This window comes from Schistocerca serialis, chromosome 3 (genome assembly GCF_023864345.2).
Source record: "Schistocerca serialis cubense isolate TAMUIC-IGC-003099 chromosome 3, iqSchSeri2.2, whole genome shotgun sequence".
NCBI lineage: Eukaryota > Metazoa > Arthropoda > Insecta > Orthoptera > Acrididae > Schistocerca > Schistocerca serialis.
Genome location: NC_064640.1, coordinates 1,027,852,963 through 1,027,877,648, shown reverse-complemented (window position 1 = coordinate 1,027,877,648; position 24,686 = coordinate 1,027,852,963). Strand labels below are relative to the sequence as shown.

The 24,686-nt window shown below is 42.1% G+C and overlaps 1 protein-coding gene across 1 annotated transcript in view; it reads right to left on the bottom strand.

The window, feature by feature from the left end:
* Window positions 1–23,745, bottom strand: part of LOC126471375 (annexin A3-like) — a 267,681-nt gene extending 243,936 nt beyond the window's left edge. The window contains exon 1 of the mRNA XM_050099496.1: window positions 23,685–23,745. Coding sequence (XP_049955453.1) covers window positions 23,685–23,744 — 60 coding nt within the window. The 5' untranslated portion in view covers window position 23,745. The remainder of the gene's footprint in view (window positions 1–23,684) is intronic.
* Between the last annotated feature and the right edge of the window lie 941 nt (window positions 23,746–24,686).

Sequence of the window (24,686 nt, the reverse complement as noted above, 5' to 3'; positions counted from 1 at the left end):
GTGAAAATATTTTGTTGACTCCCACGTGCGTAGAGGAAAATGACCATCGTGACAAGAGAAATCGGTTTTTGTATGGAATGATTTCGCACTTGCTGTTAGCGAGTGGGAGAGTAAAATAATATTCTAGTACATTGAACTGGGTGTCATTGCCTAAACTGCATAATAGTTGTGCGAAGCGGCTGCTCGTCATATTCTATTTTATTCTTTCTCAAAATGCCTGCCTTGAAAATTTATGCACTTTTGCCTGCTTCAGTTCTGCTTCAGTTTATAATTCTGCAAATGGCTTAAGCGTTTTGATTCGAAGTTACAGCTACTTCGTACAGATTTGGATGATCTGATAGCTGCTTGACAACATTCGTCAGAGACATTACACGTAAAGAAAATGAAGTAAGTTGAGGGTTTAACGTCCTGTCGACATCGAGGTCATTAGAGATGGAGCACAAGCTCAGACTGTTTTAACAACGGGGAAGGAAATCGGCCGTGCTCTTGCAAAGGAACCATTTCTTCATTTGCCTGCAGCGATTTAGGGGAATTACGAAAAACCTAGAACTGGATGGGCAGACATGGACTTGAACCATCATCATCATCCCAAATGCGAGACCTGTGGGCTAAGCACTGCGCCGCCGCGCTGGGTTACATGTTACGAAATACGTTTCCACGTTTTAGGGACACATACAATGTGACTAACATAAAATACACTAATCAGCCAAAATATTATGACCACTGCCTACCGCGACATTGGATGCCGCCTGGTGGTGATGTGGGCACGCGACACGGTAACAAAAGTATGCAAGTGGAGCAGACACGGACGGGTTTTGACCCTAGGGAAGATATGGGCTGCAAATGGGGAAATCAATTGACATAAGCGACTTTGACAAAGGGCAGATTTTTATTACACAGAGCCTGTGAACGAGTATCCTGAAAACGACGAAGCTGTTCGAATGTTCTCGGGCTAGTATTGAGAGCATCTACGGAAAGAGGTAGAAGGACAGACAAACTACCACTAGGCGCTAAATGGTTGGAGTCCACGACTCTTCACAGAACGTGGGGTTCGGAGGCTTGTCTGTTCTCGGTGTGCTACATTGGTTTGAGGAGCGTAACAGTGAACTCGCGTTGATGTCTTAGCGACTACATTTTCCTGATGTAAAGCGTATGGAACCCATCTGTGTTGCTATCTGGCGGCATCACCGCGTACGCAAATCAGCGGCTCCTTATTTACTCGAATTACATGACCTATGTGTGGACATCTAATGCCAAAAAATGGTTCAAATGGCTCTGAGCACTATGGGACTTAACATCTGAGGTCATCAGTGCCCTAGAACTTAGAACTACTTAAACCTAACTAACCTAAGGACATCACACACATTCATGCCCGAGGCAGGATTCGAACCTGCGACCGTAGCGGTCGCGCGGTTCCAGACTGTAGCGTCTAGAACCGCTCTGCCACCCCGGCCGGCATCTAATGCCACATACCTACAAACCGTAGGATCATGATTTGCGAAATCGATGACACGTTTCGTTCCAAAGACGGACAAATAAGATAGTAATCAGGTTGTTATAATATTTTGGCTCATCAGTAACACGTAAACATAAACCATATTCACGTCATGTTGCCGCGAAATTATGTCAAATACAGACTGAGTTACTTCGATAAGCACTTAATACTCATGACAAAATTGTAGTTAAGCGTGGAAATACAAGTGACAGTATTTGGGATTAAGACAGCAATAGCAGCTTGCTCAGCAGACAGTGGCGGGTGGCTATCGCTCCACAGCTGGCTGGCGATATGACTCTGTTATCAGAACACTAGACTCGCTTATCAGCAGAGTTGTCATATGTTCCCAACCAGCAGTTAATTTTCACCGTGAAATTATAACTTATTGTTACAAAACGTGTCATTGCAACCGAGCAGCATAGGCGTGAAAAGGCAACACTTGCATTTGAGATTGCGTTACCAGTTCCCTGGATGTACATATCTCAAGGGTACACCTGACTTCGAGATTGTGTTTGCTGTGCCTTGAAATGTCTAAGCGCATGTGCACTGAAATCGCTTCAGCAAAATACACTGACGGAAAAAGTCACAACGCCAAGAAGGCGTCGTGCGACATAAAAAAAAGTCGGTAGGCCTGTTCCTGTATCTGAAAGATGATGTCTATTCAAGTTTCGGATCACTCGCACAAGAATGGCACTAATAGCACCACAATGGGAATGCAAATCAGACTTGCTTTAAACACACACTGTAACGGTCTTGAGCGTTAGATACCTTTGATATTGGGGGAAGTGAGATAATGTTAGTCAAGAATGCCTTGAAGGTGGCAGTGACGCCAGTATCAACACCTCACTGAGTTTGAACGAGGTCATGTAGCAGGGCTACGAGACGCTGGATGCTCCTTCTGCGAAACAGCAGAAGGACTTGGCACGAATGTAGCGACTGTGCGAGAATGTGCAGTCGCAAGAAGACCAGCCTCCGGACGGTCACGTCTCACTACCGAGAAGGGAGACAGGAAAAGCATCGTGTTCCGCATCGTACTGTATCTGCAGCAGCAACCTGAGCAGCAATTCGCACCACAATAACACAACGAACCGTTACAAATCGATTACTCAGAGGACAGGTTCGAGTCAGACATTATGTAGCGTGCATTCCACTGACCCCAAACCACCGACATTTCCGACGTCAGTGGTGTCAAACGGGAGCTCATTGGAGGGCTGGGTGGAGGTCTTTTGTGTTTTATGATGAAAGCTGGTTCAGCCTCGGTGCCAGTGGTGGCCGTGTGTTGGTTAGAAGGAGGCCAGTTGAGGGCCTGCAACTGGTCTGTCCGCATGCTGGGCACGTTGCACGTTCACCTGGGGTTATAGTCCGGTGTGCGATTTCGTATGACAGCAGGAGTACTCTCTTGGTTGTCCCACGCACCCCGACTGCAAAATCGTTCGTCAACCTTGTGATTCGCCCTGTTGTGCTGCTATTCGTGAACAGCATTCCAGGGGGTGTTTTCCAAAAGGGTAATGCTTGCCCACATACAGCTGTTGTAACCCAACGTGCTCTACAAACTGTCGACATGTTACCTTGGCCTGCTCGATCGCCAGATCTGTCTCCAGTCGAGCACATGTGGGCTATCATCGGGCGACAACTCTAGCTTCATCCACAACCAGCATTAACCGTCCCTGATTTACCGACCAAATGCAACAGGCATGGAACTCTATCCTACAAACGGACATCTAGCACCTGTACAACACGATGCATGCCCGTTTCCATGTTTGGTCGTTACATCGGTTATTAGTGTACCACTATTTCACGTTTGCAATGGCTTATCTCGCGCTTATCTTGCGATATTCGTCAGTTACATATGTTACCTAGATATTTCATTACTCCGAAATAATTATTTTTTGGCGTTGCGATTTTTTTCTGTCAGTGTACGAGGACAATATCGACTGGACAGGACTTATTACTACTGAGTGTGGAACATCTCTGAACAGGCCAGAACAACTTGGAACTGGTTGGAGTCAGCTGACTCACCAGCCAGGGGGTTATAAAAGCTGAGCTGCAGTTTGTAGTTCATGTTATCGATGCTGGACCGTGATGGACATCATTGTTGTTCAGTGCTTTCCTCCTTGGATATATGCGAAACAAAAAATGTAAACCTGACATATACATTACCATTAACAATCTTACATTTTTCACCTACTGATTACTTGCTGTAACTCAGATGGGCTTTTTTTCTCATTCAGTGTTGCGGAACTTGCAGCGGCTGTCGTCTAGTACCCAGTGGCTGTCATCGGAACAGCACTCGAAGACCAAAGACTGACGGCCAAGCGTCAGTAGGCTGACCGTCGTGGATATCGTCAACCTTGAGACTAACCTAACAGTATTATTGTAATAGTGAATTTGTGTTACTGAAATGTCAAGTTATGGCTGAAACATCTACAAAGTGTGTTTAATTAAAGCTGACGAATGATCTTGAGTGGTTTGCTGCTCACGGGTATTTAAAAGTCGGATACGTACAGGTGTGATAGTTCATAGGGTCGGGTATAAATAGCCTAGACACTTCTCGGATGCCTGAGCTTACATACTTGAGAACAGAGTATGTCAAATCACCCAAACTCTTGACACTTAGATAGGAACGTCGTTTTACAGGGAGAATATAATTTTTTCTGACATATATTAAGTAACTGTTGAATATTGAGATTTATCTGAAAATTGAAAATGAATGAAGTGTTGAAATTCGAAGATTTTAAATTTTTATTCAGTTTCAGAGAGAAATTTCACCAGTCTCAAACAAAGTTTTATCAGCCCTCCACGATACTTTAGCTATACAGAAATAACGAAGTCACGCACTGGTAGTCTTGAGATAAACTAACAGAGCAATTTGGAACACTTGGTGAATCTGGAGGGTCATATTCCATGTTTACCGTATCTAGCACATTACCATCAGAATGAGATTTCTCACTTTTTCACCTTGGTTATGCTGATCGATTGTAGTAGTAATAGTTGCATTCTCTTCATACAAAGTATTCTGATTGAGTTCCTTTTCGGATATTTCTCAGCTTGTGTCGTGTTCTACCCTTGACAGATCGTTTCCGTCAGGAACATTACCGGAGTCGACTTGAGAGTCAGAGTCTTTAGGAAACATCCCCTCCATTATCTGCATGATTCGTATGTTTCTGTTAGACACATTTGCAGGTAATTTTCCAGCCATTGCACTCTAAAAGGACAGCCTGAATTAGCAACCAGTACATTCTAGGATTCCTTGTTGAATGTAATTAATGAAAAGAGTTACAAAAAGAGTAGTTCCCTATCTTCAAAAACTAGCAAGCAGCCAAGAAACAATGGTAAAATGAATGAGCCATAATAAATCAAATCAAAACTGGTACTGCGTAAAGTACATACCTATGTACAGAAAATATTTCGAACTGGTAGAATTGTAGCTTATGCAGGAAGAGAACTTCGCTAAACGGACTGAAACCGCGCTTGGTACTTGTGATTTTAAGAACATAGTTATTCACTCTAAATTTCTTGAAGCAAACTCACTAAAATGTAAATTAAGCTGCAGCGTAATCATGTAACAAAAATATCATTTAAAAGAACTTGAAGAGTAAGATGGATTATCCGCCTGTGAGGCACAATTGTGAGATTTCAAGAACATCAGTCTGTGAGGCGTGTGAATATTTGCCCTTATCTGGAACGTCTGCCTGCGAGACCATGTGGGGCTGGAGTGGAAGCAAGTTTTGTTGGGTAAATCGGTACGACGAGGCACGTGATCTTCCCTGCTCTGCGACTAAATACCAAATGAGACTCTAGTAGCCGATTAGAACTGTGGGCGAAAACTGGCGCCTCTAGTGGAACTAACGTAATCCATACCCTCATCTCAGACGCATGTTCCGTTCTAAGTGTTAAAATCAGTTTAACTTTCTAAAGTTTTGTCCTATGAAGTCAGGTGATGGAAAACGAGTGGCTGGCCGGTGTGGCCAAGCGGTTCTAGGCGCTTCAGTCTCGAACCGCGCGACCGCTACGGTCGCAGGTTCGAATCCTGCCTCAGGCATGGATGTGTGTGATGTCCTTAGGTTAGTTAGGTTTAAGTAGTTCTAAGTTCTAGGGGACTGATGACCTCAGATGTTAAGTCCCATAGTGCTCAGAGCCATTTTTTTTTAAAAAACGAGTGTACTTCAATACAACGTTACCTAGTTCACTGCTATATGAAATTGCTGCTGAGTGATATTCAACTAATGTTATTAACAACAGATTCCAGTTGGGCATTGAAAGAACTAGTTCAGCTGTCTGTTAACGCAAACGAAAATAAAATGTTTTGTGCAGTATTATACACAAAACTACCAAATAAAATCTCAGTAATAAACTTTCACTCATATGGCAATACCTTTTTTCAGCGGTCAATTTTAGCTGGTTTGTATCCTGTAAATAAGGATGTGGAACATATGTCTAACTATTTTTCACATGCAAACAAATTAAACTTTGCTAACATACCGTTTCCTACAGAGCTGAAACATGTTAAAATATTCGTTAAGAACAATGAAGACGTCTGTGTAAATGTCAATGGCATTCCAGTATTCTGAATGTGAGTGGATGACTGCGGAAGATAAGAGTGACAAGAAAGAATTTCCAGTTATACCGATATATCTTACAAAGCATAGTCATGAGAGACATGTAAATCTATTAATGTTGCAGGTTACTAATACAAATGCATGTCATTTCCATTACATAAAAAAACTTTCGAGGCTGTTACGTAGTAGCATTACTGCTTATCGTCTTTCAGCTACAGTATTTGTGCATTGGCTGGGGTAATTTCAATTCAAAGAAAAGTTAGATACACATTTAGTTGACTGCACACAGTTTACGTCAGTCAGCGGTGTCATGCCCAGCTGTAAGAATAAATATACAAAATTTACCAACTAAGTAACAAGTTAAAGCTGCCTTTTGTAATTTTTACTGATACATAATACGTATTACAACCAGTTACTACTTGAAGTTGTAGTATGAACTTTGGCTTTTATTCTGACCAGGTATATTCATAACCGTTCAGTGTAACCTATTTGACACACTGTGGCTATGATCAGCAATATTCTGAGTTTAAATTGTACAGAGGCAGCAACTGCATGAAATGGTTTACTGAACAGCTGTACGTCATAGCTGAGACTGTGAATGAGTTTTTATTGCAAAATAAGAAGATGGAGTAAGCCCCAAAGAAGAATTAGCACTTAGCAGAGATCTGTCATGATTACCGAGAACCGTTCAAGGTAGGTGATGTTGAACACAGAGACCACTGTCATTCCTCTGGTACATATCAGGGTGCTGCAGATGCCAGCTCCACTGTCAACTACAGACTTCATTATACAGTGCCAGTTGTATTTCTGAATCCAAACAACTACAACGGTCATTTCTTGATCACAGATTTATCTGACAAATGGTGACAGAAGGCGGTGAAGAAACTAAACTAAATCCAAGTCGCATTTCTCTGCTGCCACCGGATATGGAGAAATATAAGACATTTACGAAGTTCATTGCAGTAATGCGCCAAGAGTGGAGATACAATATTAATTTCCTATTTATTGATTCACTTAATTTTCTGACATGCAGCCTCGAAAAGTGGGCATCGTACTCGAAATCAGGCAAATTCAAAACACTAGGATAGTACTCCGATTTGTATTTGAAAATTAACATATTACTGCCTGCTGATGTGTTCCAAAACTTTCATGGTCTATGTCTTGGAAGATAGAAACTGAATCCTGCTCATTACATTGTACTGAATGAAACCGGGGACCTAGAGACGATGGAGAGGCTTCGACCCGCCGTAGCCCTCAGTGGTTTAGAACCCCACAACAGGCCACAGCAGTGCACCCACCCCACCGCCACTCCACACCGAACCCAGGGCTATTGTGCGGTTCGGCCCCTAGTGGAACTTCCCTTTCCCCCCCCCCCCCCCGCCCCCCCCTTTCGGGAACGTCTCATTCCAGACGAATGTAACCCAAATGTTTGCGTGGCAGAGTAATGATGGTGTACGCGTACGTGGAAACGCTGTATGCGCAGCAATCGCCGACACAGTGTAACTGAGGCGGAATAAAGGGAACCAGCCCGCATTCGCCGAGGTAGATGGAAAACCGCCTTAAAACCCATCCACAGGCTGGCCGGCACACCGGACCTCGACACTGATCCGCCGGACGGATTCGTGCTGGGGACCGGCACGCCTTCCCGCTCAGGAGGCTGCGCGTTAGACCGCGCGGCCAGCCGGACGGCCGTTCATTACATTACTTCACATGGCTTCGCTGAAAACTACTAGAGCAGGATTGCAACGTATTACCGATACTGAACAACTTTAGTCCTTTGAAAGAGGCATTAGAGGTAGTATTGCTCATTGTTCACACAGCCATGTTGTTGCAAACAACAGATTCGTAGCCAATTATGATGACAAAATTGACAAATCTTACATTATTCTCAACTCAGAGTCACCCTGAACCCAAACCAAAGAAGTAAACTAAAGGAAGTGGCATGTTTAGAAATAGAAAAAGTAGCACAGGAAGAAACCAGAAATGAACTTCAAGTTGGGATCAGGAATCATTTACAGTACTGCTGGAAACAGAGGACTCAGATGTAAATCAGCAATGGGAAGAAATTAGAAATGTGGTTACAAAGGCTGCAGGAGCAGACATTGGAAAAAGAGTAGCAAGGAAGAAGAAATGGTTCAATGAGATCTGTGAAGAGGCTGTCGACAGGAGGAAAGAATCCCGTGACAAGTGGTTACAGTCAGCAACTGATCAGACCAGTAAGGCAGAATTTGACAGAGTCCGAAGAGAAACGCAAGCGGTATTGTGGAGAGAAAAGAGGAAGTTCGTGAGTGGGGTTATTACAGAAGCAGAAGAAGACTTCCAGGGAAGGAGGTGAAGAATATGTACAGAAAGGTCAACTATCCGAGGAAAACCTATAAACTCACTGAGAAATTAATAAAAAATGCCAAAGGAGAGATGCTGACAAATGAATATCAAATTGCAAAGAGATGGGAAGACTTGTTAAATTATGAAGACCCAACGACACTCTTTAACTTCCACCTACCACAGACAGCAGACCCTGAATGCCTACCGCCAACTGTAGAAGAGATTAGGAAGCAGATAAAACGGCTTAAAAAGGACAGAAGCCCAGGAGGAGATGGCATCCATGCTGAAATAATTCAGGAAAGGGGTGAATACCATGTCGTAAGAATTCACAAATTAATAGAGACCATTTGGAACACTGAAAACATTCCAGAAGACTGGAGGAATGCACTAATCTGTCCCATCCACAAGAAGAATGACCGAGTGGCATGTGAAAACTACCGTGGTATCAATCTGCTTAATATTTGTTATAAGATCTTCTCAAACTATCGTCTAGATCGAATCCAACCATTGGAAGACACCATTCTTGGAGAATATCAAGGAGGATTTCGTCACGGGCGATCTACTATTGACCAAATCTTTGTCCTACGTCAGATCGTAAAGAAAAGGTGGGAGTTTGGCCAAGAACTACACACTCTGTTTGTCGACTTCAGAAAAGCATATGATTCCATTCATCGGGAAAGTATACTGAGGCGTCTGGAAGAGTTCGGTAAGCCTCACGAAGGCCTGTCTGATGGATACTACAGCAAAGGTAAAAATTGGAAATAAAGTTACTGAAGCATTCAAAATAAAAACTTGCCTACTGCAGGGCGATGGACTATCACCTGTTCTTTTCAATCTCGCATTAGAGAAGGTAATGCGAGAGATGTCATCTAATGAACTCAGAGGAAACCAGACCGGGGATGTGCACACCTAGTGTCTCGGATATGCCGACGATATAGTGCTCCTATCTGGGTCGCAAGAGGAATTAAGGGAACTGGCTGACATTCTGGAAACAACAGCGAGGAAAATTGGACTCCAAATCAATCATGACAACACGGAATACATGGTTCTACACTGTAGACATAATGAAACTCAAGAACCACTTCCACCCTTACAGACAACTGAAGGTTCCTATCGTCAAGTCAGGAGTTTCTAATAACTGGGCGCAGTATTCAGAGATAAACCATCCAGTAAAATGGAGATACAGGCAAGACTACAGGTAAATAATCGCTGTTACCACGGCCTTAATGCTCTCAAAAAAATGTTCAAATGTGTGTGAAATCTTATGGGTCTTAACTGCTAAGGTCATCAGTCCCTAAGATTACACACTACTTAACCTAAATTATCCTAAGGACAAACACACACACCCATGCCCGAGGGAGGACTCGAACCTCTGCCGGGATCAGCCGCGCAGTCCATGATTGCAGTGCCTCAGACCGCTCGGTTACTCCCGCACGGCCTTTAATGCTCTCCTCAAAATCAGAAGTTTGTCAAGACATTTAAAAAAAAGTCTTCAAAACGCTCCCACAGTCAGTAGTATGGATGTGCCACCTGGAGTACAGCCAAGCAAGATCTGAACAGACTAATGATATTTGAAAGGAAAGTCTTTCGGAAGATTTTTGGACCAGTTTACGATAATGAGAGTGAAGAATGAAGGATTCGTCACAATATAGAGTTGTGAGATATTTACGAAGAGCCGAACATCGTGGGGACAATGAAGACACGACGACTCCGGTGGGCAGGGCATGTTGCTTGAATGCAGGATAACCGATGACCGAAAACTGTACTCAGCACCAAGCCAACCGGCAGAAGGCCCGTAGGAAGATCTACAACTCGATGGAATGACTGCGTATCCAAAGACCTTCAGAGAGTGGGACTGCTGGAAGGATGGCAGAAAGGAGCTGAAGACAGGCTGAAGTGGAGGAAATCTCTCAAAGAAGCGCGCGGTCTATTGAGCCTAATCGCGTAAAGTAAGCAAGTAAGTAAGTACATTATATATTTTGACATGAATAGCTTTTACAGTTGGGCAATATACAGTAGCTTCGAGTGTCCAGTTTTGTATGGCTGTGGAAAATGTATCGGACGATTCCGACACAGGTAAGTTTTAAAAGTGTATCATAAATATTCTGTGACTACTCACGATTTTCATTCAGATTTACCTTTAAGTCCTGAAAAAACTGCCACCACCGTCCTGCAGCTACAGATCAAAGAAATAAATTTAGACTTTACATTATAAGAAAAACTGTTACTCACGACAGAAATCTGAAACTATGTTGCCAGTATGGATTGGTATTAAAAATATTCATAAAATTTTATCATTTAGACAAGCTCCCTGGATGTAGCCATATATTGAGATTAATGCAGAAAAACATATGAGTGCAATGAAATAATCGAGACTGAGATTGATTGAGCAGACACGATGGAAGAGTTACTGTAAAAATTTCATGGGGTAGAGATGCTTTCGTCGATGGACATAAAGGTCAGCTACCGGCAGGCTGAGCTTTACCCCAAGTGTTGGACGTTTACAGCATTCTTATGGACTCCGCTATAAGTTTCGGAAATCGCCATTTGGTTAATGTACCATCTGCATCGTTTATACGTCTGTTGAGTATGGTCAGTCCTGATGAGCTGCGAAGAAAGGTCACCTTTTGTTGGATGATGTGCTGACTCGGGAGAACTCATGGGAAGCACATAACTAAACCCTAAGTGAGCCCCTACAGGCATTTAAGATGCATGAGATGACAGTCAACCAAAATAAGTCTGACTTTGACTGCAACTGTGTGATGTTTCTCGGGCATGTAATCGGTTCTGAATGAATCCGGCCCAATCTGGAAAAGCTGAGGGCTATCTAATAGTATTTTGTACCAACAACGACGCATCAAGTCACAAATTTCTATAAAAGATTTATTGATAGTAGTGTCAGAACCCCACATTTGTATTGTAGTACTGGAAAGAAAACAATCTGGGAATGGGAGCAAGGTGCAACGGGAATTTGCTACGTTGAAGGATGTATTACTAGGTTCGCCAGTCTTACTCTGTCCAGTCCTAGATAAGGACTTCAGACTCACCATGGATAGTTCCCAGGTCAGACTGGGGTCTCATCTACACCAAGAAAATGAAAGGGAATGCAAGACAGTACAGTTCACTGTGGCGTTTTCAAGTAGAATGTTGACTAAGGCAGGAAAAAAACTATTCTGTTACTGAACTAGAAGCACTCGTCATTGTGTAGGGCTTCTCTCGATTCCGGTATTTCATATACAGGAGGAATATTCACATGTACAGTAAACATAGAGCTTTTCAGTTCCTAATAATAGCCAAACTGACACTTGGAAGGCTAGCCAAGCGTGCATTTTACCTTCAAAAATTCCGCGTCACAATACATTACTTGCCCAGAAACGACAATGTGATTGTGGATCCGCTATTGCGTGCTCTACCATACCTGACCTAGTCTAATGATGCTCATCTACAGGAAAATCAAATGAAAGTGATTTACTTTAAGCATTAACCATTCGAAAATTACATCAGTATGACATAAGAAGATATTGCAAATGGACAGGACAATGATCCAGTATGGGTAGATGTGAAGGTAAAGCCTAGAGAAAGGGATCAGAGAACATAGAGTTTTCTATTCTGTCAATATCTCTTTGCAAAAGAAGTCAAACAGAGACAGGTGGGTAGTTTGTATGCCAAGGAGTTCATAAACGAACTAATATGGTATATGCATCTGACCCTTTCACAATTTGGGTCCCACAAGTGCTACTATAAGTCGCATGAGTCCGCATATTTCTCCAGTGCGGAGAACAGAATTTGGGGAGTACTTGCAATATGCAGAACTTGTCCGCTGGCCAAACTATCAACTGCCGTGCACAAGACTCGACTAGATTGAGGGAAACTGTGGACACTGACCTATTTCATCCTCTTCCCTACTCTTGATGTTGGTTCGTATAATCGAGACTGACTGAGCAGACATGATGGAAGAGTTACTGTAAAAATTTCATGGAGTAAAGATGATTTAGTCGATGGACATAAAGGTCAGCTACTGGCTGGCTGAGCTTTACCCCAAGTGTTGGACGTTTACAGCATTCTTATGGACTCCGCTATCAGTTTCGGAAATTTTCATTTAGTTAATGCACTATCTGCATCGTTTATACGTGTGTTAAGCATGGGCTTAACCTCAAAGTATCTAACACTCACCCCATTGCATAGCACCATCACTAAATCTGTCATGAGGGTATTCGTGAAGACAGTTCAGAAAGAAGTCTGGAAGATAGAAAGGGTCTTCTCCGACAACACGGCACAATTTCGGTCCAACAAATGGAAGAAGAATTGCGACGATGGAAGATCATGACCATTTATACGTCCAGGTTTCACCTAGCCTTGAACCCAGCAGAGAGGGCCATGAAAGAGATAGGGAAATTATGCCGAATACAACTGTCACAGGCAGCATTGGTGGTGGCATGCTAACCTGGAAGAGTTTCAGAAGATACTGAATGATTTGCCCCGGTGGCACCGGTACTGGCTCTAAAGAATAAACAACCAGTGTACAACCTGAGCGAATCATTGCCTTTCCCACCAGATGAGAGATTATGCGTTTGGACATAGCAACTGAGAGAATCCAAAGTCAGACATGGAGAAGACGGGAGAAACGAAAGGGAGCTTTCCAATAGTGTAGTTTGGCAGTCATGTGTAAAGTATTAATGAAAATACATAAATTCTCAAAGAAATAGAAATTTCTCACCCGCAAGTTTTACAATGTATTCTCTGGACCATTCCGAGTATGAAGGTTAATTAATCTAAATGCAGCAGAGCTTGAAACACTACATACAAAGCGGTCGTGCGCTGTGCACCATCTGAGCTACTTAAAGTTGTTTCGAGAATGAACAAAGTAGGGGGTGGTGGCATGAAGAATTATAAGGTTAAGGTTGACGTGATGATAACTGTTCTGTTGTCATCTTAATGTAAGGTGCACGTGAATTTTCTATTGATGAGTATGTATTTCGATTGAAGAGTGGAGATTCTGTGTGTAATTTAGATAAACGGAAGTGCTGTTTAATGTTCCGTTGCCCTAGATGGACATTTTTCTAATGATGGAAGGAAGATCAAACTAATTACTGGTAGTCTTGTTGTAGTGTAACGTCCGATCACTGTGCTGAAACTGATTGTCAGGGACGAAGGGTGCACCGAGCTTATTGAGTGAAATTCCAGATGCAAAGAATGCCCTGAGCTTTATTTTGTGGTGAGAAGAATCAGTCGTTTCAGAGAGGAGAGATGATTCTGAAAACGCTCAGGAGGAGGTCCCTGGGGAACTAGCAATGTGCAACGCAAGACAATTTTGTAAGAGAGGAGTGTGAAGCAAAACATATGGAGCAGGAGTCCAGGAAATATCAGAGATGAGAACAAGAATAGAACTCAGTCGCCATTTCAAGGAGCAGCAAAAAGGAGTGCCAACAACGAAGTGAACAACCGAACAATGGAATGTATGCCTGTGCCACTACCTCTGCTAATATAGGTGGTACATATTTTATCTATCACATTTCGATTTTGTGTGCGGGAGATGTATACCATTATCTTTGGAAATGTTACAGAATCAGTCCACAGAATCATCTTTAAAGGAGTCCTGATTTCTAAGGTCAAATACTTGAAGAGAAGAAAGGGAAAATCAGGCACCGATGATAGCTCCACTGGATAGTAATTAGAAGTCTGCCGGCACATAACGATGAAGACAGTTTTGAGTAGTTGAGGAAGATACTAAGGAGGAGAAAAAATGGATGAAGGAACAGGGTTTTTCTACCGATTCTGGTAGTTATTTGAGTAACTGAATTTCGCAGTATAGTTTGTGTAATAAACGTAAGTTTTCTGAGTGATACGTGACTATCAGCAAGCATCAGTGGGAATGTCAGAACATGGCATGCGGCTTTGTTGCTTAGAGTCTTAGGCGGGGCTTGACGCTCCACCGACAAGTGTGTCTCACAAACGTTTGTAAATAACAGTAGCTGGGGATACTTATACGTGATGGCATGTTAAGGTTCTCAGTAGTTAACAATGGCATTTTTCTTTCCCAATACCAGCCACATGTGCAGTCCCCACCTTAGTAATACCTACAATATTTGTGTAATGTATAATTACACTGAAGAGCCAAAGAAACTGGTACACCTGCCTAATATCGTGTAGGGCGTCCGCAAGCATGCAGAAGTGCCGCACCTCGATGTGGCATGGACTCGACTAATGTCTGAAATAGTGATGGAGGGAACTGACACCATGAATCCTGCAGGGCGGTCCATAAATCCGTAAGAGTATGAAGGGGTGGAGATCTCTTCTCAACAGCATGTTGCAAGGCATCCCACATATGCTCAATAATGTTCATGTCTGGAGAGTTTGGTGGCCAGCGGAAGTGTTTAAACTCAGAAGAGTGTTCTTGTAGTCACTGTGTAGCAATTCTGGACTTTTCGGGTGTCGCATTATCCTGCTGGAATTGTCCATGGGGTGTCGCATTATCCTGCTGGATTTTCGCAAGTCCGTCGGAATGCACAATGGACATGAAAGGATGCAGATGATCAGACCCGATGTTTATGTACGTGTCACCTGTTAGAGTCGTATCTAAGCATATCAGGGGTCCCATACACTCCAATTGCACACACCCTACGCTATTACAGAGCCTGCACCTCCTTGAACAGTCCCCTGCTGACATGCAGGGTCCATGGACTCGTGAGATTGTCTCCATACCCGTACACGTCCATGCGCTCGATACAATTTGAAACGAAGCTCGTCCGACTAGGCAACATGTTTCCAGTCATCAACAGTCCAGTGCCGGTGTTGATGGGCCCAGGAGAGGCATAAAGCTTTGTGTCATGCAGTCATCAAGGTTACAACAGTGAGCTTTCGTCTCCGAAAGTCCATATCGATGATGTTTCGTTGAACAGTTCGCATGCTGACACTTGTTGATGGCCCAGCATTAAAATCTGTAGCAATTTGCTAAAGGGTTGCACCACCGTTCTTGCAGGATCTTTCTCCAGCCGCAGCTATCTCGGCTATTTGATGTTTTACCGGATTCGTGATATTCACAATACACTCGTGAAATGATCGTACTGGAAAATCCCCACTTCATCGGTACCTCTGAGATACTGTGTCCCATCGCTTGGACGCCGGCTATAACACCACGTTAAACCTCACTTAAATTTTGATAACCCGCCATTGTAGCAGCAGTAACCGATTTAACAACTGTCCCAGACACTTGTCTTACTTAATCGTTGCCGATCGCAGCGCCGTATTCTGCCTGTTTACATATACTGAAGCGCCAAGGAAACTGGTATAGGTATGCGATTCAAATACAGAGATATATAAACAGGCAGAATACTCTTTAAATATCCTGTGTCATAGCTACAGTGTATGTAAGTAAATGTACTTAGTTGGGATTGGCTTTAACTGTGTCCTGTCAACCAAGTGGGCCTCTAACTTTTCTTTGGAATATATTCTTTTTTTATAATAAAATTTGTATCTGGAATATTTTTCTTTGATTTTTTTCAATTACCCTGCAGTAACATATTAAAAAGAAAGACAGAGAGAGAGAGATGAAATTTACCAAGGCAGTGTCGAATATTTTGTGGTGTATAAACCAGAAAGTGGATTGAAATTTTCTGATGAGTCAGTACAGTATCTGACATACGCTTTAGCAGAGTATAAAGCAGAGAAAGATGAAATTTACTGATGAGACAGTATGAAACCGAAAGAGAGGGAGGGAGGGAGAGAGAGAAAGAGAGAGAGAGAAAGAGAGAGAGAGAGAGAGAGAGAGAGAGAGAGAGAGAGAGAGAGATCAATTTTACAGATAAAGATGATGAGGCAGATGTGGAAATACTGCAGATAATTATTTTTTAGGGTATGTGTGCACATGTGAAATGAAATTTAGTGATGAGAGAGTACAGTATTTGGTCTAAGTGTTTTTTTCGTAGTGGGATGTGAAAAAGAAAGAGAGGTAGAGAGATGAATAGCGCCAATTTAAGCGGTTTGAGTGGAGTTTATGTAATTTTTGGAAATAATGTAATACTGATAATACTTTTTTTTAATATCATACTTACGTATTTTTCGACATGGAAATACGGTGGTATTTGTTATATTTGTTGACACATGGTGACATTTTACTCAACTCACGTTGAGGTTACAAATTTTTAATGTTATAGGCGCCTATATGAAACGATAGGTACAGTATTTTTTATTCTGCTTATTTTTACTCGCTGATAAGTTAAACAATAAATTTTTGTGTGGAACGCAACTTACAAGGATATAATTTTCAGAATGCAGAGGTATCTTACGAGAATTCTGCCTGTTATTATGTTTAGATTATTCTACAAAAAACTTTATATATTTTGACATCTGCTTCACAATACATGTACTTATTAATGTATTTTGTCGTCACCGATATTTTTCTTTTCACGAAAATAATTCAAAGCATGCATATAACAGGATGAAAACAAGCTTTAAAAGAACAGGTTGCAGAGAATTTCGAGAAAATAGCATCTGTACAAAGACTTCAAGGGCTTATCAATAGCATAGAAAGAAGTCAGATTAGAGTTACCAGATTTCAGAATGCCAAAAAAAGGCATTTTCCATATTTTAGGAAGAAAAAATCGGACACTTTCTGTTTCTTGAATTATTACATAAGAAACAAAAAATAAAATCATTCACACATATCACACACCTACAACACTTTGGAATTCGTGTGGTTTTCATTTGAGACAATCTTTTTGAAAGTTCGTTTTCTTGACACAAATAATTAAAAATTACTACAATCAAAATTTCTAAAATTAAATTTCACCATTGCAAATCCCCTTTACAGTGTCAATAGTGAGTCTATTTCTCTCCTTTGTCTACTGTGCCAGTATTATAGAGAACAACCTCTCAACACAAGCATTATGGGCTGGCAACGCGAAGATGAATTGTGCAATTTTAATTAAATCACTAAACTGTTCCTCACTACTATATGATCCAACATACTTGCACCATTTCTTATGGGCCAGTCCTGATTTTCCATTATATGTGGCTAGGAATTTTTTAGAAACTTTAAAACTGATCAAAGCATTTTTCATTGTCAATTTTAATATTTTTATTAAAAAAAATTTGATTGATTCTTCTACGTAAGTCCACGATATATCTGAAAAATCAAGCCACTTAAAACAAGAAAATTCACAAAATGTTTCACTCTACATATTCAGGTGCTCCAAACATCCTTCATAGAGGATACCAACATGGCACTTAAAATCCTTCACCTTCGAAGCATACCTAACATTTTCCATTTGAAATAATCTTTGTTTCACACTCAAAAATATAAAATTTTCATCTTTTCTGTGACAAAGAACACCACGAAGGGAATCCAGTACATTCATGACATCTATAAGGGAGATGTAATTCAATGACTGAAGTAAAAAGAACAGAAATTGTTGACGATACGATATGAAAACAGAAATAAAAAAATCTTCATTCTCAAAACTAAAAAATGCGGACAGTAGTAGAAATCGCAAAAATGTATGTGGACGCTACATTAAACGTCGAGAATTAGATGTTCGCGTAAATGCGGACGTCTGGTAACCCTAAGTCAGATGCGTGGTTCGACATTTGTACAACAGCCTGAGAGCTTATATTAGATATCTTTTGAGTAATATGATGGAGTGTAAGACTGAGTTACATAACTTTCTTTTATTGACCTGACGAGTATCCTCACAGACTTTCTTAAAATTAATGTTTTAGGTTATATTACAATTAAAATTACCGTTGTAACACAAAATTACTATTCCATAAAGTTCAGTAATGCCTTTGAGTGAAACTGACATTCTTGACTTCTTTTTACAGGTACCCACATTTGCGGGACCATGGAATGTGTAACAGAGCCAACACAACAGCTGAGCGTCAGGGTCGTAAGCCTATGTTGTGGTATGATTGTATTGATAGTGAGTCAGTCGCAGCCGAATATTAAGCTGCGCGGTATTCGTTGTGCTTTTAGACTATTTACGTTCTTTCAAAAACAGTACTCGATGTGTATTTCGGATCGTTTATTTGTGATAGCTTTGATCGTTCCCTCCTGCATTCGTCGTCGAAACTACTTCATTGCACCGTCTGTAAAAACTTATGAGTCCAAAAAATTAAATTCTGACAAAGAAGGAAAAAAAGCATATATTCTAGCGACACCTAACATACACCGCTGCGTTAGAAACAAACACAGTGTATCAGATGGATCTGAGTGTGGTTGACGTAGCAGTTGTGTGGATAACTTCTAGTTCAGTTCAGGAGACTTGACAAAAATTGACGTGACCACCTCATCCATGGATCTGAAAGGGATATTAGCAGCAGTTGGCGGTGAAAACGTACAGGTGCTGCTCCTTTCTGGAAGCACGTGGGCGATTAGATATGCAAAGAAACTTTTCCAATAATAGTGAAAGCTTATTTTACAGGAAGTCTTTCGATTAAATTACAGTCCTGTATCTGTGTTTTCTTCGTGAAGACGCTCAATGCGCCAAATTGTGACGGCTTTAGCATACACGTATTTAAAAAATCTATCATATTTTCCTTAGCAAGTTACATCCCCCACTATCTCCTCTAATGTTCCCTGGTGCTCTGAAATACTCTACGAGAGTGGTATTTTAAATATGATTAAATCATAATGACTTTTTTCTTCAAAAGAAAAAAATACTCTACGGATAATTTACAGTGAGTACAACAGATCGGGAAGTTTCTACTCTTATTATTCTCTCATAACAGAAATTTTTTCTATAGCTGCTTCATATTCGCGTACTCCTCAAACACTCTTTCATCTGATGAATGGTCTTCAGACCATTTTCTAATGCCAGGAAACAGAAAAAGTCACACGGAGAAACGTACAGAAAATAACATTCATGAGGAACTGTTTAGAAGTCCAGCTCTTGTGCTTTTGCCATTGCAACAGCCTGGGTGTTCGCATGTCATTTACTGGAACAGAAACGCATTATTTTTTCTCTTCATCACGTCTGCTTCTACTCTCTATGCAAAAAGATCATTGAGGCCGCTTTATGACCAACACTATCTTACCCATTTCCGAGTAGCCAGTTAGCAAGATATACCGTGCGTCGCAGAAACAGTCTCCAGTACTTTTTCCTGTCGACATCATAGTTCTCTCGTTTTTCGACAAGACACTATTTCGACACGTGTACACGAACCACAAAAATGTCATAGAATAATAGGATTGTTTAGTTTTATTCGTAGGTATATGAGAACATTAACGGAAAACATCTGTGTCATTAGGGTGGTCGAAGCTTGGAGGCTGCAAGTGCATCTGCAAGTCGATTTCACATAAACTGCGGAGCAACTTATTCTTTACGATATGTGTGGAATGAAAATGTTCTCTTATTTCCATAGAGCATATAACGAATCACCATCATTTTTATATTTCCCTCGGACTAATTTGACTGCACAACATTTTGTGGACTTGAGCTTGCACAAGTGAACAGAGGATTTCAAGTGGGCCTACGAAAATAACGTGTAATGTCCTCACCGATAGTGAAAGACTGAGTTATCTGTTACTTTCGCTGCGAATGAAACCGACTTCACCTATTTTGAGGAACTTCACTAATGGATTTAACTGATTTTTCGTTTCTGTGTGAAAGAATGGGATCAAGTTTTACCCACAGTAACAAATGGGCGAACATAGTCCGTCAGTTTTTTTTTCTAAAGTGATTCAGGCATTCGTTTTCACGTTTGTGTTTGGTCAGCCAAAAAAAAAAAAAAAAAAAAAAAAAAAAAAAAAAAAAAAATACAGCATCGATGTATCTTTTTTGAAACGGTTGATGTATTCGTTTTCGCGCTTCTGTGGCACAATACAGTATTGCAGATTTCCTTGCGGTTTTGGGCGTCTTTCAAGTGGATCACCCTCAAGGTGAGTGTGGTACGTATGAATTATGCATTTGAACGACACACAAACAACATACCTTCTTTGAAAAACTGTATAAACAAAATTTTTCCGTAGATCATATTGATGTGTTGGCAAATGTGCCAACACCTTGTAGATAGAGGATGCCGAAATGCACGCTATCTAACGCAGACGGGCGTGAATTCTGGAACAGGATAAGTAGTGAATTCTAATAAGAAAAGTATGCAGCTCCTCGAATACTTAACTTTTATCTATCCTTGTTGGTTTACAACGTTCTTGATCAGACATTTCATACGATAACTATCAAACTATGTAAGGCTAATGGCGCCTTGCTAGGTCGTAGCCATGGACTTAGCTGAAGGCTATTCTAACTGTCTCTCGGCAAATGAGAGAAAGGCTTCGTTAGTGTAGTCGCTAGCAAAGTCGTCGTACAACTGGGGTCGAGTGCTATATCGTATCTCGAGACCTGCCTTGTGGTGGCGCTCGGTCTGCGATCACACAGTGGCGACACGCGGGTCCGACATGTACTAAATGGACCGCGGCCGATTTAAGCTACCACCTAGCAAGTGTGGTGTCTGGCGGTGACACCACACATATCAACAGTAGACTTCCGTTATCGAGCAACATACTATGTGCGAGAGGTCAGACAGGCCACCCAAAATATACCCAGAACAAGCTAATGAATCGAGCTGCTATGTTCTGACGCAAGCAAGTAATTATTAACTTTTACAACTGCCGAATTCTGATGCGTGCTTTGGTTTCTCTAAATTGAACTGTATACTTTTTCTGTGGCATTGGAAGGTGCCATAGAAGAGGATTTCAACGACATAATAAGCATTCAAGTAACTGGAAGTGCGAAGAATAAAATATACCAACGAGATAGGACAGCAGCTGACGAGAGAAATGCAACTAACACTTTAGCACCGGTAGAACACAATCGACTTGTCACTACGGCAATGTTTGAATGTGCGAGTGGATCTGCAGGTTAGTGTTCTGGGTGTAGTATGTTCCAACGCATTTCATCCTTTCCACATTTCGCTCAGTCGACAGCTTCATGGCAATGACTTTTAAAATCGGTTACGGTTCTCCGAATGGTGTCTCCAGAAACTGCAAAATGATGCGGCGTTTGTGTACACGATTTCATTTACGGATGACTCATCGTTTACATACTTACCGACGAATAATCGTTTACAAACCACGGACAAATCAATCGTCGCAATATGCACTACTGGCCATTTGAAAATCGACGATGGCTGAGAGAAGGGGACAAACAAACGACCTTGGTATGTCAACATGTGGTGTGCGCTTTTCAGAAATCGCATCAGTGGTACCAGTTTTGTTGATGAAAGCGTAAATAGCCACAAGTATTCCCTATTCCTAACAGCTATACTGCCACAGTTATCGGAAGACGTCCAACTGGACACAAGACAAACCATGTGGTACTAACATAACGGATGTCCATCCATTCCGCACACTTGAGTCCAGACTTTCTTGACAGAACATTTGAACATTTGATCTTTGGATCGGTTGTTTGGAAAGTACAAAGTGGCCTGCATGCTCACCAGAATGAACACCTTTGGACTTTTATCTGGGGGAAAACTAAAACTGGAAGTCTACAAAGATGCACTGACGATTCCCGAAGACGGGAAATATCGCATAACAGTTGCTTGTGGAGCGACGAGTCCAGATACATACAGTATTGCCAGTCCGTTATCGCTTCATAGCATGTATTAATTTGCAGGTCAACATTTTAGGCACTTGATATGACAGTCATAATAACCGTATCTGAGTTACGTATGTTTACTAATGATGTCCCAGGAGGAATAGCATATATTCAGGGGTATTACAGGAACGATCATTAGAAGCAAAATACATACCTTAGGAGCTACGGGTGCTTCGTGTTCGATACTGTGAAACAAATGTCTGTACTGCAAGCTCTTTGCTTTCTGCATTTTTGGAGAAAGTAGTGTGGACCAAAACAAGAAAAAAATTGGTTTGCAAACATGGGCTCTAAGATGCATTCCTTGAGAGCTATGAATACTTGTTCAGTAGAAGAGATATGTTTCACACCAGTGAAGAGGAAGAGGTGCTCATAGCTCTTGAAGTACGCACTTAAGAGCCTATGTTTACTGGACTTGTTTTCTTGTTTCGGACCATACTAGCACCTCTCAAAATATGGAAAGCAAATAGCTTGAAGTAGAAGAGATTTTTTTTCACAGCATCGAAGACGAAGCCCATATTTTACTTTTGTGCTTAGAATGATTGTTGCTGTCATATCCCTGAATACTGAGGTACCCTATGTTAGGTTCAATAGGGCAGACGGTTTTGGAACCTCTTCTCTTGACAGTGGGACAGCTGTTTGGCCCTGTGAGCTTGTTAGCATTTGATCAGGTTCCACAGATGTTATTTCCTTGAAATCGACGCCGAAAGTTCTTTCCAATGCCACAGAAAAAGAATAAAATTCCGTCAAAAGAAAGACAAAAGTGAGGTCATATTTGTGGTAACGTATCGGCACCACCCCATGGGCCTCAAAGCTGAGAACGGAACTGCAAGTTTCCGTCAGACGACGATAGCGGCGGACCTAATGGCACACGACCCCATCGTTCGTGCTTTAGTTCAGAGAGCCTCTTAGTTGTTGACATTGAAAGCTGAACTCTATTTCTTTCTGCATTATTTATAATGAGTCTACGTACGCTTGGAGAAATACATGTTAAGTAAATCTTCTGTTTACTGTGCTAGCTTGTTCGCTAATCTTCTCCGCTCCTGTCCAGCTTTCCTAAGTGGGCAGTTGCCGCACCATGCTGCAGCCCATCTCTTCTTACCGTCGTGTACGATGTCGTACACAGCAATATTCAGTAGATATGAACATTATAAATCACTCACGTACGTCACAAAATTCGCCACGTTGCCCTCTATAAGTGAAAGAAAACCGCACCTCCAAATACTTGTTCTTTCTGAACATATCTTGCGATGTCTGTCTTAACTGCTTCACACTGGATATCAACAAAATACAAACACAATGATAATTGCCGAGTGGGAAGATATTCTCCTCGCCCTCGTATCTAAATCCCTGTCTGACAATACTGACTTGTTCCGACAACAGCATATAAAATTTCAAAAAATGTTCAAATGTGTGTGAAATCTTATGGGACTTAACTGCTAAGGTCATCAGTCCCTAAGCTTACACACAACTTAACCTAAATTATCCTAAGGACAAACACTCACACCCATGCCCGAGGGAGGACTCGAGCCTCCGCCGGGACCAGCCGCACAGCCCACGACTGCAGCCATAGACCGCTCGGTTAATCCCGCGCGGCCTTATAAAATTTGCCCACCAATTATGCCAAGGTAGAAAAAGCAGTGTAAAACTGGAATGCCATTTGTTCGCTGAGGTGCACTGTTGCAGGATACAGTGGAATGCGTGTAGAGAACTTACGCTGGACGAACGAGGGTGCGCGTAGCGTCCGCAGCACCACCGCCGGCCCGCGTCTGCCATCGCCGCTGACTGCACTACAGAGCCGGCCGGCGGCCGCTCGATGCCGTGGATTTTCCGATACTCTGCCGCAGTTAATGTAATGACGAAATCGCGTGTGTGTGCGCACTGTATCCTGTTTCACTTCCGCCTTCGGCTTATCTTCACTGGTAGCGAACATCACGAAAAGAAAGAAAGCCGTTGCTGAAGTCATCCTTGTATCCATTTATTTCAGCTCGTTGCCAGGTTATGTCAGCAGACTGAGAAGGGTGGCTTCACACCGTCACAGGAATGTTCCAGAAGGAGCTCGGAGGAGCTCGCAGCCTCACGAGCAGCAGCCCAAATCGTACTAATGGTTGGCCTCGGTTGGGTCACGATGACACCCCGATACTTTCACATTTCCCTCGGACTAATTTCACTGCACAACATTTTGTGGAGTTGAGCCTGCACAAGTGAACTGAGGATTTCAAGTGGGCCTACGAAAATAACGTGTAAAGTCCTCACTGACTGAGATATCTGTTACCTTCGCTGCGGATGAAACCGACTTCGCCTGTTTTGATGAACTGCCGCCAACAGGTACCGTAGTGGCACACGTAGCTACCAGAGCGCCTTCTATGTCTACCCTTCGGCACGGAATCCTCACAGTCAAAAGGCATAGCGTGCTGCAAACATGTGCAGCAAGCAGGCAACCGAGCCACAGAGACGAACTCGTGCTTCCTACAACCAGCTGAGTGAGTCTGAAAGGGCCAAATTGTGGCCTTCCGAGTGGCGGGGTGGTCCTTTCGGAGAACTGCCACCAAAGTTGGACGTGCCGCGTCAGTTGTGCAACGATGTTAGTATCAATGATGACGCGAACATTCTGACACCCGTGCACTAGCTTCTGGACGTCCTCACGGCACAGACGCCCGCCAGGATCGTCTTATCGTGAGGACAGCAGTGGTAGATACTACAGCTGCCACAGCACAG